We start from the raw sequence: 14,493 nt of genomic DNA on the forward strand, positions 1-14,493 counted from the left end.
ACTCAATAAATGCGTCACAAGGAAAGAAAACGTCCGTGAAAAGGCTAATGTAACATATGAGGACATCAGGCAGAATATGGGCACACATGCGTCTTTCAAATGGTTAATGACCCTATAAAGAGACCTAAGGACAACAAAGTCAATGTTTTGAAGAGGCCATCATGAAGTACTGATCTCAGTTCCATAAAAAAATGTGAGCTGATCTAAAAAGTTAAGAACTGAACGAGGCGGCTGTTAATGTTAATTCAATATTTGGAAGCGAGACCAACAGGGACTGAACACCTTCGTTCATTTCCTCCGCTGCCATTGATAAAACTACAGGCAGAATACAATTCTAAAAGAGCGCAGAAAATCAACATCACTGTTTACAACGTCTCCCTCTGTTCGCTGATTGGCCCGGTTTAATAGATGAGGTATTTTATTAAATATTTATCATCTCAAATATCAGTATTTAAGATGATAAATATTGATAAAACACACTAACAAATTGCAAAGATGTAAAGAAATAGCTTACTCTGAATTCAACGAGAACTTATTAATGATTGATATCAATGTTATTATGAACACCTTTTCATATTGATGTAAACTGACAGTATAGAGATAAAAACTGCTTTGATTTGATTGATAAAATAACATTGAAGCTCTGCTGTTTACCCTGAAGGTTCTATTTATGTAGCACTTTAGAGTCTAGAGGACCACACGTGGCGGGCCGGATTTGGCCTCTGGGCCTTGAGTTTGACACGTGTCATTTAAAGAACACTTCTGTAAAGTTCTGAATATAAAGAATATAATGTAATAAAAAGGATATTTCATTATTCTGAATTTGTAACTGACCTTAAGGGAAAAGGTTTAGTCTGACTTCTGGTTTAGTCTTTATATGGAGCCTATGTGTTATTGTGTTTGCCTTGGTTTTTTCTAGTGTATTTAAGCTTTTTTTTATTTTATTTTTTTTACTCACATTGTGTGAAGTGCATGAAGTTCACATGCAATAAAACGTGTCATGAATAAAACTCCAACCACTTATCCACATTAAACAATAACGAGTGGGGAATAAAAAAATAAAAAGATTGTTGGGATGTTTTTATATCCTCCTGGGAGGTGTGGTCAAGGCTTGCTTTGGGTTACGTAACAATAGAAAACGTGACTACGTTGGGCGACGTTCACAGCCAACCGTACTAAGTGACTCAGGCTTCAGGAAATCAGCTGAACATTTCGCTTCTGACTGCTGCATTTTTCACATAGCGAACGTCTGATTACAGAGAGGAAGGAGCTTCATCTCTTCGTGAGTTGTTAAACTCTCTGGTTTGGTTTTGATGGAAAGGAGCGCTCAAGCTAAACGGACAGACGCGCAAGTCTGAAGAATGTGAAGAAGGGAAACGATGTGCTCTACCGAAAGCAACACGGAGCCGCAGCCGACATGTAAGTGCTTATTTGTGAATGATCTCTGAGCGGAGCTCCGTTACCAGGCAGCACTCCCTGGAGACAGGGCTTGAAACCTCCAACAGGAGGAGAAAAAGGGAAGGAAGGGGGGAGGAATCGGTCCAGACGACCTGCTGCCCCTCACTGCGAGATATGAGTCTGTCAAATAGCGATCATGTTCCGATTTTCCATCTTCCTCCAGCGTCGGACCCAGCTCTCCTCCTGGAGCTGAAGACCCGGCGGCCTCCGTCGCTGCTGGACCTGGCGGGATGCGAGACGTGGAGCGTGAACTTCTCCCCGGACGGAGCCTGGTTCGCCTGGTCGATGGGACACGGCATCGTGTGGGTGGTCGCCTGGCCTCTGGACTCCGAGTAGGTTCACCTGCACGTCTGTAATCCCAGCAGGGTGCATTCACGTTCCCGTAGGACATTCGGACACCTTTGGCTGATGTCAGCTGCAGCCGTATCGTTTAACGCGCTGGTGACTCCCAGGTTTTAAATATTTGAAGTGAATGTCGTTGTGCTTGGAAGTGATACATGATTGCTCATTGGTGATGCTGCAACCAAAACGCGCAGTGTAAATATAAAATCAGCCTAATATTTAAAATATGTGCTGAGTGGCATTTAAAAAATGTATCCGCTTACATAATATATAATGTTATATTACAGTAACCTGAAAAATACTTTACTGTTGTATGAATTTGATTATGCTTGGCGTGGGGGTCATTTGTAGCATTGGAATAGTTTTATATTGTCCCCAACTGCAAATTAATAATGGTATAAATTTGAGCCTCCAGCAAATGGAGATGTTGCAGGTGAACTTTTTAAAGTTAAATTGTTCAGTACAGCAAACAGTATTTTTATTTTCATTAACCATGTTTTTTTACTTTGAATTTAAGCAGACTTGAGCTCGACTTGTTAAACTTGGTGAAAGACAGCAGAGATTTCAGGAGAAAGTTCTCATTTTTGTTGCTAACATTAAACAAACAAAATAGAAAACATTGGACTAAAATAAAATAAATAAATAAATAGAAGACTGTACACCTTTCTTTTATTAAGGAAGACATCTGGGACTATTTTCAGAACTTACAATAAATTCATTTCTACTTTGTTTCATAAAAATATTGCATGTTTCAATCACACAAATTAAAGATCTGCAATAAAATTACTTTGCATTGTTAATTGGAAAATATGTCCACTGAGTGCTTTCAACTTGGTGATTTTCCCCTACAGTGCAAAGTTTGGATACCAATGTCCTGATTGAAAAATTTATTAATTTAATTTATTAGTGTTTAGCTTTATATTTTAAGTATTTCATTTTATTTTTCCAAACAATCTCGAGTAAATATAAAAAACTTTAGATCTGTCTCACTTGTCTTGATGTAAACAAGCCCTTTCTGCATCTGAAAGTGACAATTTTTTACCCCCGATTTTTTTGTCGTTTTCTCCAGCATTTGCTCTTTCCTGGTCGAGTTGGTTAAAAATATTGTACATCAGACCTAATATGATCAATATTTGAGTATTGCATCTTGAAAAGTCAGTTTGCAAACAAACCAAATGACTTCATCAGTACTGATATAAAAGCATCAAAGTGGGCGTTATTCGCTGAAAAACAACAGAAGCAGAATATCACACTTTCCCAGTACAGCGCTAACAACAGAAGCAACTAAAACAGCCTCGCTTCATCACTGGCTCGAGCTGCACACCGCCTACATTTGGTATCTGTGTTCTTGATTGTGCTCTCGCCCACAGAGAGGGGCAGGATGGTGAGACGGACAGGGCAGATAAGAGCTTCAGTTGTGGTCACCCGGTGTGGGGGCTCGCCTTCGGACCCAGACCTCCCAGTTCGGCGGCAGCGGCTTGTCCGACTAAGCTGTCTAAAGGACCTAAAGGGAAGAGCACTCTGCTCCTGGCCACTGGCTTGGAGAACGGGGTGATCAAGGTGTGGAACGTGCTAACAGGTTCGTGACGTTTGTGTTTCCTGTGTTGCATTGAACTTAAAAATAAAATCTAGGTCAGTTTTAAATTACGTTCTCTTCTTTTGTAGGAAATGCTGTTTTTGATCTCCACGGCCACGAGGGCGTCGTGAGGAATTTGGTTTTTCCACAGAACGGATCGCTCACGCTCATCTCATCCTCCCGGGACAAAACTTTGAGGATTTGGGACCTGGCTCACAAAGGTACACAATTTTCTCAATATCAAAAAGCATTTAAATTATTATTATTATTATTATTTTGGTATTTTGGAAAAGGAAGCTGCAGCTTTTCCTGTCATTTACTGTCCTGAAGCTCCAAATACTCTGGCACTGACTGCTGCCTTCTGTCATCATTTCTCTTTTGTTTTATCCATACAAACTGAACCAAATCTGTTTGAATTTAGAGCCTCATCATGTTCCCTTAAGGGACTCGTGTTCCCTTTCTCTTCAGTGTACAGTTCCACATTTAGGACTCTCTGTGTTTGCTCTCCTTGAGCTCACTCACTTTCTTCCTCTCTCCATTTCAGGTAAAAAGGTGCAGGTGCTTTCTGGCCACAAAGACTGGATCAGCTGCTGCAGCGTCTCATCTGACTGCAGCATGATCGCCTCCGTTGGCAGGTTTGACAGAGTGAGTCATTTCTTCCTTCACATTTGTCGTGATGTGTTCAGGTCAATCCCAACATTTGCATATGGGAATTTCCAAAGGAGGCTATTTGTGTATTTCTGCATGCCTTCAAGGTTCGCAGTAACAGAACGGTCTGGAACGTTGCTTTAAGGAAACACACAGGCATTTGAAACCAGATGTTTAGAGACGCTGTTAAATCAGACTAAACTTTTTCAGGTGAGTTCAGGTTACAACAATTTGACCACCTGGCTATTGCTTGTGTGGAAATATTGAAGCAATGTCTGTTTCTGCTTACCGTATGTTGCAACATATTTCTTGAAGCGCACCAGTCCCTCCTACAGCAAAATACGTCACATGATGCTGCTGACCCTGTACTGTGCAATCTGGATGGGATTCTCTTCAGTTATAAAAATGGTCACTGTGGTTTAAAACTTCCCTTTCAGACAACAGAACAAAAGTTACAATCTTTATCCCTTTGTTGAAAATGTGAAGTCTCATTACATTTACACTTCAATATATCGACAAACCAGAAGTCCCCTGAACTCTCTGGCGTCTGGAAATTGTGTGAGATGACAAAATTGTGGAAGTCCACAACTCTCTTCATTAGATCTCAGTGGATTTATTTGGTTTCATTCACATGCATGGACACAGAGACTGCTTGTGAACATTTTCCTGTTGCTTTTGAGCTGGCAGTGTTCTGAATATCTTCTCCTGTGTTGTTGGAGGTCTGACAGGGAGTTGTGAACTTCGGCGTCTTTGTTCTATTCCCAAGGAGCAGCAGGGTAGAGCAAACATGACACATTCTCAACTGTTGCTTAAGTAATCCCAGATTTTTAACTCTCTCCAGATTCAGCACACCCGCTGAGAAACCTAGACTGTGATTGAGTATCAAGTTACATGATTTGTATAAATCTGCAATTTACACAGCGATTCCCACTGGTAGGAAAACAGTGAAGCTGAGAGATGTCTTAACCCTCTGTGATCTTGCTTTGACCAGATGGTGTGCCTGTGGAGTCTGCGCTCGTATACGTTTATCAGGAACCTAACAGGAGGGACCAATAAGAAGCTGTGCCTCCTGTCCTCCTGCGACTTCTCTCCAGACGGAGCGGTTCTCGCCACCGCCGCCTTCAGCGGCTCCAGCTGGTGGATCGACCTGTGGGATCCCTACACGGCTGAGAAACTGGCCACTCTTGCGTAAGTTTCTACTTTTTCCTGGGGTCTTGTTGTATTTTGGTGTGTTTAGGGACTGACTTTTGTTTCTTGTTTGCAGCGATTACTTTGAAGATTATGGGCAAAACCAAATATCTTCAATCCAGTTCTCCCCAGATGGTTTATATTTGGCAATTGTGACTGATGACAGGCAAGTCTTTGTCAGTTTAAGTTGAACATAAGATGATACATGGTATAATGAACTGGACAAAAGATTTCAGACCAATGTGTTGTGTTTTCACAGAGCTCTGAGAATCTGGGAACCTGGAGAGAGACACATGACAATGCAGACAAAGAGAGACCAAGACTCCAGCGGACTCTGCTGCAACTACCATCCACAAGGGGGCGTTATTGCTACAGGGTAAAACCAAAATAAAACTAAACGAATGTTCCTGCTGATTGCAGGTGTAGAAATAGCATCTATGTAGCTTAAATGGATAACATATTGGCTTTAAACTTTCTTAAGTTCTGACTGGAGCCAAATTGAAAAAAAAAAAGATTAAAAGTAGGATTTATTATTATAAATCTAACTGCCTCAAGCTTTAGTTTAGGTAAAGTTAATTGGATGTTATCTTCTTCATCTTATTTTTTTGGTGCAAATATGAAACTGCTTTTTAATTTTTTTTTGTTTTTGGTTGGCAATAGTTTTCACCGTTGAACTTTCCTTTGAATGTCCTGTTTGCCTAACAGGTCTGCAGTTCTTTAAAATAAGTTCTTGGTTCTTAGAAGTGAGCCAGGTTGATCTGGACTGTCAATTTTTCTTGCATAAATTTACAAGCAGCATAATGCAATAAAAAAAAAAACAAAGCAAAATTTGTAGAGGTAAATATTTTCTCACTGCAGTTTAACTGCAATTTTGAAGTCTCTCCTCCTCCTCTGTCAGGACCAGAGACGGCCATGTGAGGTTCTGGAGGACACCCCGGACGGTTCCCAGTTTGTGCCACCTTTGCCGCTCCACAATGCGCCACTCGGTGTCAACGCACCAGATAGAGGCGTTACCGCTCCCCAAGCGGATCCTGGAGTACCTCACCTACAGAAACATCCCTGAACGCCTCAAGACCTGCTGCTCATCTGACGAGGAGGACTGGGAGAGCTAAATAGGAGTAATAAATCTGGCAACTTAGTAACTTTATACACTAACAAGCTTGCCTTTTTGTTTGCCAATAGGAAATAGGTTCAAGGTTTGAGATTAATGAAAACAATCTAGCGATGTAATCTACTTTAGATGCACTAAGGAACTTCTTTTATTGCACTACCACTTTAATAAGACGCATAAACTAAATGTTCACATATGACTTGAATATAACAATTTTATACTGCTAATTTATTGTGTAAATAAGAACTGTAGATATGTTTCTAATTCCTGTGGTATCCAAGAACAGGTGTGTTTCTGCTTAATTTGCACATGTTAATTGTTAATATGAAGTAACCCCAAACTGGAATAAAGTATAAAGTTTTATTAAACAGGTGAAAATAAACATTTACATTTATCCAAGAATTGTTTTCTGAAACAGGGATGGGTGGATTGTTTGCTAATATTGACCAGCATTTCATCATGGTGCACATTATAGCCTCACTTCTCAGTTTGTTACTCTGAACAAGAAAAGTCAATAAGTTGCAGGTTTGTGTTTTAAAGTTGGGTACAAAATATCTGCTTGGGAAGCAGCTCTGTTGTCTACTTGCCAGTTTTTTATTAGAGCTGTGATTGGCCCAGTTTTCCTCTAGATTAACTCTTAAGAGGCTTCACTGACCACCATGTCTCTGACGGCCTGGAAGGCTGCAACCATGGAGCTCAGCTGGATCTTTTCATTGGTTCCTGCCGCCAGCCGATATCTGAAGAAGACGGCACATTACAGGGTGCAAAAGTAGCATTTATCAATACATATTTATGCAATTGTTGTTAGATAACGTAAGTGTACTCACTCTATGTCGGCTAATTTGATAAGAAGTCCCATCCGTATGGCTGGAGGAAAGTCCACTTGAATAAATAAAATAAAAAACCACCTTAGAAAACCTTTGACTAAACATGCCAAAGGACATCATGCAAAATATTTAGTAGTTTAAATTAGGGCTGCAACAAACAATTATTGATTTAATCGTTTAAAAAATTGAAGCCCTTTTTATGCAATTTACATAATTTCTACAAGGGTAAAGCTCAAACTCCTATTTGAGGACTTCTGGTTAGAACATATTATTTACACATTAAAGTTTTTTTATATAATAATGGCAAAATTAAAATCTTTTGTACAGTTTGGTTTAATTACTGCTCTGATTATGTTTTAGTAAACTGCCTTTAACTGAATCCATATACTCAATTTAACAATCAATTTCTAAATTATTTGACAATTATTTCAATAATCAATCAGATTAATGGTTTCAGGCCTCGTTCAGAAGCCTCACAATGATAAAATAATGTCTTAACTTATGATGTCCTTCAGCCACATTACATACGCTCATCATGGCTGTGAATGTTATTTAATTCTGGCTTTTAATGATGTATTACAGACACTCAACTTCCAGACTGTGCCATACAAAGCAACTTTTTGTAGCTATAAACAGTTCTGGACACGTTGTATGGATCTATGGGCGGGTTTGATAAAAATAGTTTGCAGGCAATCATACTTTGTAGGATTGAGGTTATTAATGGGCAAATCAAGCTTCAAGCTTCAAGGGAATCACCAAACCACTTGAGCTAATTGGTTCAAAAATGGGTTCATTTCTCAAAGCTTTAGCTACAGCGACCTCTGCTGGCAAAACACATGCCTGCACTCCGTTGCAGATAAAACAGATTGGGTTGAGACCTTTGATAAAAAGATCATTTCCCCCAAAAATGTCAAATATTTTTTCATGCAGTGTGTAAACAGTATAAAACACAACTCTAAGCCAAATTTTTGGATAAACTGTAACCATGTAGACATGAATACATGCCTAAATGCTGTAACCTGAGCATCAGAACAGGGAAATAAGCTGTATATGTCTTGGTTGATGATGTCAGTTGGCATTTCAGAAAATGTGATTCTACTGAAGTTTTCAAAAAATAAGGTATATTTTCTTTAAATCTCAAGTCTCATCTTGCAGCTTTATCCACTCTGAACCATGTTTTTTTTGCGCTTTTGGAATATCCAAGTTGTGTCCAAGATGTCTTTGTCTCCGTCTTTGAGAATACATGTGAAGAAAACAGATTTCTTGTGCTCTAAAGTGGTATTTTAAAGTATTTTGTAAAAACTGTTGTTTTATTGTTTACAGAACATTGAGCAAATTGATAAATAGGTCATGATTAGATCATAGGATTTAATTTTGCTTAGGGAGCAATAGGAAATGTATAGATCCAGACAACTTACCTCTGTGGACAAGCAGATGCACCTCAGACAGAATATCATGCAGAGCCAAACCCTTCAAAGTCTTCAGCTCAAGAACCTCTTTAAAAAGTGTTAAAGAACTGGTAAAGCACAAACTACTGAGAAAAATCTTATTATAAGATTTAAAAAGAAATCTTCCAAAAACTAAAAGTAATGTTAAAAAATAAGTAAATCTAAAGTTATAGATTCTAACTGGCATATGTATATAACTTTATGCAAAGTGATCCTTTACTTAAAGCTATTGAATTATCTGCATAACAATAGGAAGTGAAAGGGAAGGATACGTTTGTAAGCTGAAGTGAAGTCTTTGTTGAGGCACCAGTCGAGAATGTTGGCTATGTCAGAGCGGAGAGGATGACCGGTGCAGGTGTAGACAGTGTGCTCTGTGACCTTCCCATACGCCATGCTGGTGCTCTGAAACCACAGAGAGGCAGAGCGCAGTCAGCTCAGGTTGCTGTCCACCTGATACAATCCACAGTTCAGTTTAAAGCCGACTCAGCAGCAGTTATTAGCTTCAAGTCGTACCTGCAGGATGTTGAGTGATCTTCTCATATCACCTGTTGATAGAGTGACTATGGCCTTCTTTCCATCTGGAGTGGCGTCAATGCTGATGAACAAAAAATTTTAATTTAGGTTGGAACAAATAGTGGTTAATCGGGCAACTGAATTTTTCATCCTGCAATGTGATTACTGCGTGTCTGTGATTCTGCTCTGCACTGATGTGCCGTATTGTAAATAATCTGTTGTTTTTTTAATGTTCAATACACACACAGTCTGTACATAAAAAAACAAAACCTCCTACTGAGTTACACATTCATTGAACTGGAGAAACTTCATTATTTCCTACAAAGATAAACAGTTAAAATGAATAAAATCCAGGAGGATGTGTTTAATAATAATAATTGGTCAATTATTTTATGTCATAAAGCTACTTAAATGACTACTAAGAATATCAAAGTGGTAGAACAAAAGCATTCAATAACAGTTGTTCTTGGTCAATCTTCTTACATCTTTTAATCAGTTAGGTTCTCATAAATGTAGAAGCTATTAATGAAACAGCGATACAAAAATCAAGAAGTTTTCTTACTTTTCCATCTGGATAACGTGCTCCAGTCGAGGCATCATCTGGTCCGGAGACAGCGGGCCAAAGCGGAACCTGGTGCAGCGAGACTGCAGGGCTGGGATGATCTTGGACAGGTAGTTGCAGATCAGGCAGAATCGAGTGTTTTCTGTGAACTTCTCAATGACTGAGACAGACGGAGAGAGCAATAAGAAAAGGGGAAGCGAATATCAACATAACCAATAAAAGAAGAACATGTAAAAACCTGAGGAAACATTTTTTAACATTAACAACCCAACATTTTCAAAGTCATATAATATCAGCCTTTTATTCAGAAACTGCACTTGATTAAAGAATAACAAATTTCTTTCTACACATTTTGACAAGCAGATCAGTCAAAATCAGACACAAGTTGCATATAATTCCTTTAACATCTGACATAAAAATATAATTATAAATACAACTGCAAAGGTTTGGAGTAAAGAAATGTTTAAATAATGTTTTAAATCTGTTCAATGTGCCACTTTTGAGAAGCAACACCAGGTTAGCAGAGCAGATACATTTATCCACAAGCAGCCAAATTATGTGTGTGTTCAGTGAGCCGTGTAAGTTCACAGTAGGCGATGCCTGGGAGAACAGATGGCTCACCTCGTCGCAATGCATTCTGGGCATCCTGGGTCATGGCATCGGCCTCATCCAGTATCACCAACTTGAAGCCCTTTCTGGAAGAGAAGAGGGATGCATAAACGGGAAGCAGCTTGCAATTCCATTTGCAGTCATTCAGGAAATGAACCAAATCAGAGCTTTTGCTTTTTGAAGTAGGGCGTGTTGCTTACTTGAAAATAGTCCTGGTGCTGGCAAAACTCAGAATAGGACCTCGGACTACATCAATCCCTCTGTCGTCTGATGCATTTAGCTGCAAAACATAATGAGTCAAATTAGAACATAAACCTAAAGAGAAACAAGGTCTCACTGCAATAAAAGAAACCTTCAAACTGCAATAAAATAAAATCTAGTAATAAGGATTTTAACGGCACCTCCAACACCATGGAGTTAAACTCTTTGTCCTTGTAGAGCTGCCTTGCGCAGGCGAGGATGGTGGAGGTCTTTCCTGTTCCAGGAGGGCCGTAGAACAACAGGTGGGGAAGCTTGTCCTCGCTGATGAACTTCTGGACTAAAGACAAGGAAGAAGCAAACCACACAAACCGTGTTATCAGTTTAATACAGACAGTTATTCATTGGTTTTTACTGTAGTGGAGCGCTAATACTCACTGGTGCTCAGAATGTCTTTGTGTGAAATTAAATCATCCAGTGTCTGAGGTCTGTATTTTTCAACCCTGGAATGGAAAACGGATACAAAAGTCCAATTAGTATTTATTAATTGTAAGCTTCTATGACAACTTCAATCTGGAAATGTTTGGAAAACTTGAGGCACTGATTGCAACAATAAACTAGAAAATTGTAAAAGTAAGCTGAGGCAAATTGTCTATTTATGCCAAACACAGAACTGTGAACATAACTAATCAGACCTTGAAGGTATATACATTCATTTCCATACTTCTGCAGACCTGTGTGACGTTTCTTCCTTTTCCTCAAGTTCTAAACAAAACTTTTATACAATGTGTCAACCTGTGCCTAAAACCCAGGTAAAGCTTTATGTGCTACGATATTTGTACGTATACATATTTATACCCGCTTTCTAGTAGAATAGTTCTTTAACATGCAGCTACTACCCTAATATCTTAAAAAAAAAACCTACAACAGTGGTTGAACAGTGAAGACATAACATAATCTGATGAAGTAAGGAGCTACCGTGAAAACACACTGTTGATGTCAGCTAGCTAACGCTAATAAACCTAGCTGTAACTGCCGACATACATAGATTTTAAGCTCACCATGGCAGGTTTCTGGTCTGTAATTGCCCTTTGCTTGTTAACGCCATGTATTTTGGTAACAGTTAAGAAGAAAACTAGATCAAATGTGTCCTCTTTCGGAGTTTTTTGGATACGTTTTACTTTGACGACGGCTATGTTTGCCGCGCTCAGCGAAGAAACGGCGTCAAAACGTCATGCCGTACAACCAATCGGGTGACGCATTTTGGTCTCAAATGGGCGGGACAACAGTTGCACGCTGTAAAATGTAAGGGAGAATTCATATTCACACAAAAATAATAAATAAAACTTAGAATAAGGGACCGTTCAGTAAGGGTAAGTTTACGTCATATAAAAAATAATGTTGAACAGTAACTGAAGTAGAATGGTAAAATTTAAATAAATGTTCAGGTGATTATAGAAATTTAACAAAAAATAAATAAATAAAATATGTGCATAAAAAGCAACAGTATATTATTTACAAGAAGCAGATAGTCTGTTACAAACAACAGCTGAGTTTTAAAGACTCACTGAGTTTGTTGATACTAGTGATAGTTATAGTCGGTAATGTTTCTCTGTACTCTCAGCATGCAATGGTATATTATTGAAGAGATTATTTATTTTTCATTATTTCTATTCTATTCCACTCTGTTATTATATTAAATTGTGAAGCTGTTCAGGCTAAAATCTCTGCTAGTTACGAACAATCTAAAGCAGCAATGGAAAACATTGTTGACTGTATAGACCAGGGGTTTTCAAAGTATGAAAGGGTGAGCCCCCCTCCAAGGAGCCCAATGCCTGCTGCGCGGAGGGGGGTGGAGTTGTAAAAACTCCGCCTTCAGCCCCCGCTCTGGCCAAAACCAGTGATGGCATAGTTACTTTGAAAAAGTAACTTTAATCGGACTACTGATTACTCCTTGAAAAAGTAACTTAGTTATATTCTGACTACTTGACTTGGAAAGTAACTAAGTTACTTTCAGCAGCTGCTAACAACAACGCTCCGCCTCCTGTGAAAATCACATTGATCTTTGCTAATACTTAATTGGAAGTTATTTTATAATGATAACATTAACAATGTGTCTCCACTGATAAGGTTGAACTGAAGAGGAGATTGTACAAAAAACAGTACAAAAATAAAAAACATGAGTAATTTGTGTGGTCCACTGTTGTCTGGAAAACTCAAAGAAGGATTTTAAAGCCCCCCTCCCCCCAGCCTCCAGGATCTGCGTTACGCCCCTGAGTTTGATGTCGCAGCGCACAGAGCTCCTCCTGCAGCTCCACAGCTCAGATGGCTGCGACACTTACCGTAATATTAATAATTATAACGGTGCTAACTTGCCATTATAACTATTGCCAACTACGGACACGTTTATTCGTGGCTGTTTTCACGTTTATTGCGCTGTTCATATTGGTTTCGATATTTTAGTTTTCTGGAGCGCAACGCGAAGCTCGATGTCATTGAGAGGTAATAAATTAAGATGACATTAACAAAGACACAGCGGGACGGATCATCCGGGAAATGATGAACAGGGAGAGACTGACTAAAACTAGCTTAATGACTGACAAATTCTGGGATTTATTGAGTCTCTACTTATTTCCAAGCCCAAATGAGCAACTTCACGTTCAAAAACGAGCCCAAAAAGGCGCAACCCGCCGCTCATTAAACTTGCAAGCGACTTTTAAAAAATGAAGCCCAAAGCCGCTTATAATAATCGGACTTGGCGACAGAAACTGAAAATAGTTCCAGTTTTTCCACCAACAAAATGCGCATCTCCCTCCATTGTTTACATTTCTGTTGCATAGAGACGTCGGTCACTCGACAAGACGCCAGAGAGGAAATACTGATTAAATAACAAAAAGAAGATAGTAACGCAAAAATGATTTTGATAAGTAACTGTAGTCTGACTACTGGATTTGAAATAGCAACGCTTAGATTACTAAGATGGAAAAAAGTGGTCCGACGTCAGAAACGTTACTGACATCACTGGCCAAAATATCCTCTAAGGTGGGAAACATTTCCACTGATCAAACACGCTGCACCCACAGTACCAACTTTTTCCTAAATCCACAGAGTTGATCGTGTGCGTAAAAGACGTTTCTCTCACATCAGTAGACAGCAAGCAGATAGCTTTTCCGGTTTACTTTTTCCCTCGCACCGCGCCTCCCCTAAAGTGCTCTGGCGCCCCCCAGGGGAGGCGCGCCTCACACTTTGAAAACCGCCGGTATAGACAAATCTGTTTTTACATTTAAATAAATGAATCTATCTATTCACTGTTTTGTCCTTGTGAAAAATCAGGATACCTATATAACAGGTTCAGGAGGGAAACCATGTGCTTTGTTTCCAAAGCAACATCATCAAGCATCCTGATTCTGGAGCATATAGTTAAAAATGAAAGTGTGTCTTGGTAAGTTGTGGGACAGACAGTTTGAGCTGTTGTAGTGAATGAAACTTGCTGCTCACAGAGTGTTACATCCAATAATTTTAAGTATTTTGCGTTTAGTTCTATTATACAATGATGATATGTTACTATGTAGGACAATAATTCTGTTTTAGTTTTATTTTGGCTCAACGTGTCTGTTAGCTGATTTTTGTTTTTTTATTAACTGTAAGATATATTTGAATTAAGCATTAAACATGGATATAATTAAAGTTTTATATAATTAAAGTTTTGCTTACTGTATTTTAAATACTGGAGTGAATTAATTCCCAGTTGTTTTATTTATTAATATTTATTTCACAGAAACAAATTATTCAAATAAATAAATAAATAAATAAATAAAATACCAAAAGGAAACCCAAACCTCTTTATCAAGTATTTTTTCGGGCATTTTAATCGTATTTTTGATCAGAAGTTTAGAAAATAACCCAGTTTTACGTCCAGTCCTGCAGACTGAGGTCTTCTGCTGCACTTTCTCTCGCGAGAGCGGAGAGCGGCCCCTCACGGCTGTGCCTGGGCGCTGCGATGCTGTTGCTGT

General features: G+C 38.9%; 2 protein-coding genes across 4 annotated transcripts; one reads left to right on the top strand and one right to left on the bottom strand.

The window, feature by feature from the left end:
- The first annotated feature begins 1,145 nt into the window (after nucleotides 1-1,145).
- wsb2 (WD repeat and SOCS box containing 2) lies at nucleotides 1,146-6,717 on the top strand. 2 transcript variants are annotated; one of them, XM_044109577.1, is made up of 9 exons: nucleotides 1,146-1,419; nucleotides 1,622-1,790; nucleotides 3,171-3,379; nucleotides 3,466-3,597; nucleotides 3,921-4,021; nucleotides 5,016-5,212; nucleotides 5,289-5,378; nucleotides 5,472-5,588; nucleotides 6,111-6,717. In XM_044109577.1, the coding sequence occupies exons 1-9, from the start codon at nucleotides 1,380-1,382 to the stop codon at nucleotides 6,322-6,324; spliced, it is 1,269 nt and encodes a 422-aa protein (XP_043965512.1). In that variant the 5' UTR covers nucleotides 1,146-1,379; the 3' UTR covers nucleotides 6,325-6,717. The 2 variants fall into 2 exon arrangements, with proteins under 2 accessions (XP_043965512.1, XP_043965502.1); XM_044109567.1 differs by lacking the exon at nucleotides 1,146-1,419 and having other exon boundaries at nucleotides 1,427-1,790.
- Nucleotides 6,670-11,719, bottom strand: rfc5 (replication factor C (activator 1) 5). 2 transcript variants are annotated; one of them, XM_044109587.1, is made up of 11 exons: nucleotides 11,542-11,719; nucleotides 10,919-10,983; nucleotides 10,684-10,820; nucleotides 10,483-10,562; nucleotides 10,295-10,368; nucleotides 9,674-9,833; nucleotides 9,112-9,193; nucleotides 8,871-9,000; nucleotides 8,569-8,646; nucleotides 7,151-7,205; nucleotides 6,670-7,060 (listed from the first exon to the last, which is right to left on the bottom strand). In XM_044109587.1, the coding sequence occupies exons 1-11, from the start codon at nucleotides 11,586-11,588 to the stop codon at nucleotides 6,961-6,963; spliced, it is 1,008 nt and encodes a 335-aa protein (XP_043965522.1). In that variant the 5' UTR covers nucleotides 11,589-11,719; the 3' UTR covers nucleotides 6,670-6,960. The 2 variants fall into 2 exon arrangements, with proteins under 2 accessions (XP_043965522.1, XP_043965531.1); XM_044109596.1 differs by having other exon boundaries at nucleotides 11,525-11,559.
- Nucleotides 11,720-14,493: the final 2,774 nt, after the last annotated feature.

Source organism: Gambusia affinis, linkage group LG03, assembly GCF_019740435.1.
Source record: "Gambusia affinis linkage group LG03, SWU_Gaff_1.0, whole genome shotgun sequence".
Taxonomy (NCBI): domain Eukaryota; kingdom Metazoa; phylum Chordata; class Actinopteri; order Cyprinodontiformes; family Poeciliidae; genus Gambusia; species Gambusia affinis.

Coding starts and splice junctions, on each gene's coding strand:
- wsb2 (XM_044109567.1), top strand. CDS start 1,438: ATGATCTCTGAGCGGAGCTCCGTTACCAGGCAGCACTCCCTGGAGACA. Junction 3,380..3,465: donor GGTGTGGAACGTGCTAACAG/GTTCGTGACGTT, acceptor CTTCTTTTGTAG/GAAATGCTGTTTTTGATCTC. Junction 4,022..5,015: donor CCGTTGGCAGGTTTGACAGA/GTGAGTCATTTC, acceptor TGCTTTGACCAG/ATGGTGTGCCTGTGGAGTCT.
- rfc5 (XM_044109587.1), bottom strand. CDS start 11,588: ATGGCGTTAACAAGCAAAGGGCAATTACAGACCAGAAACCTGCCATG. Junction 10,563..10,683: donor TTAACTCCATGGTGTTGGAG/GTGCCGTTAAAA, acceptor TATGTTTTGCAG/CTAAATGCATCAGACGACAG. Junction 9,194..9,673: donor CACGTTATCCAGATGGAAAA/GTAAGAAAACTT, acceptor TTTGTTCATCAG/CATTGACGCCACTCCAGATG.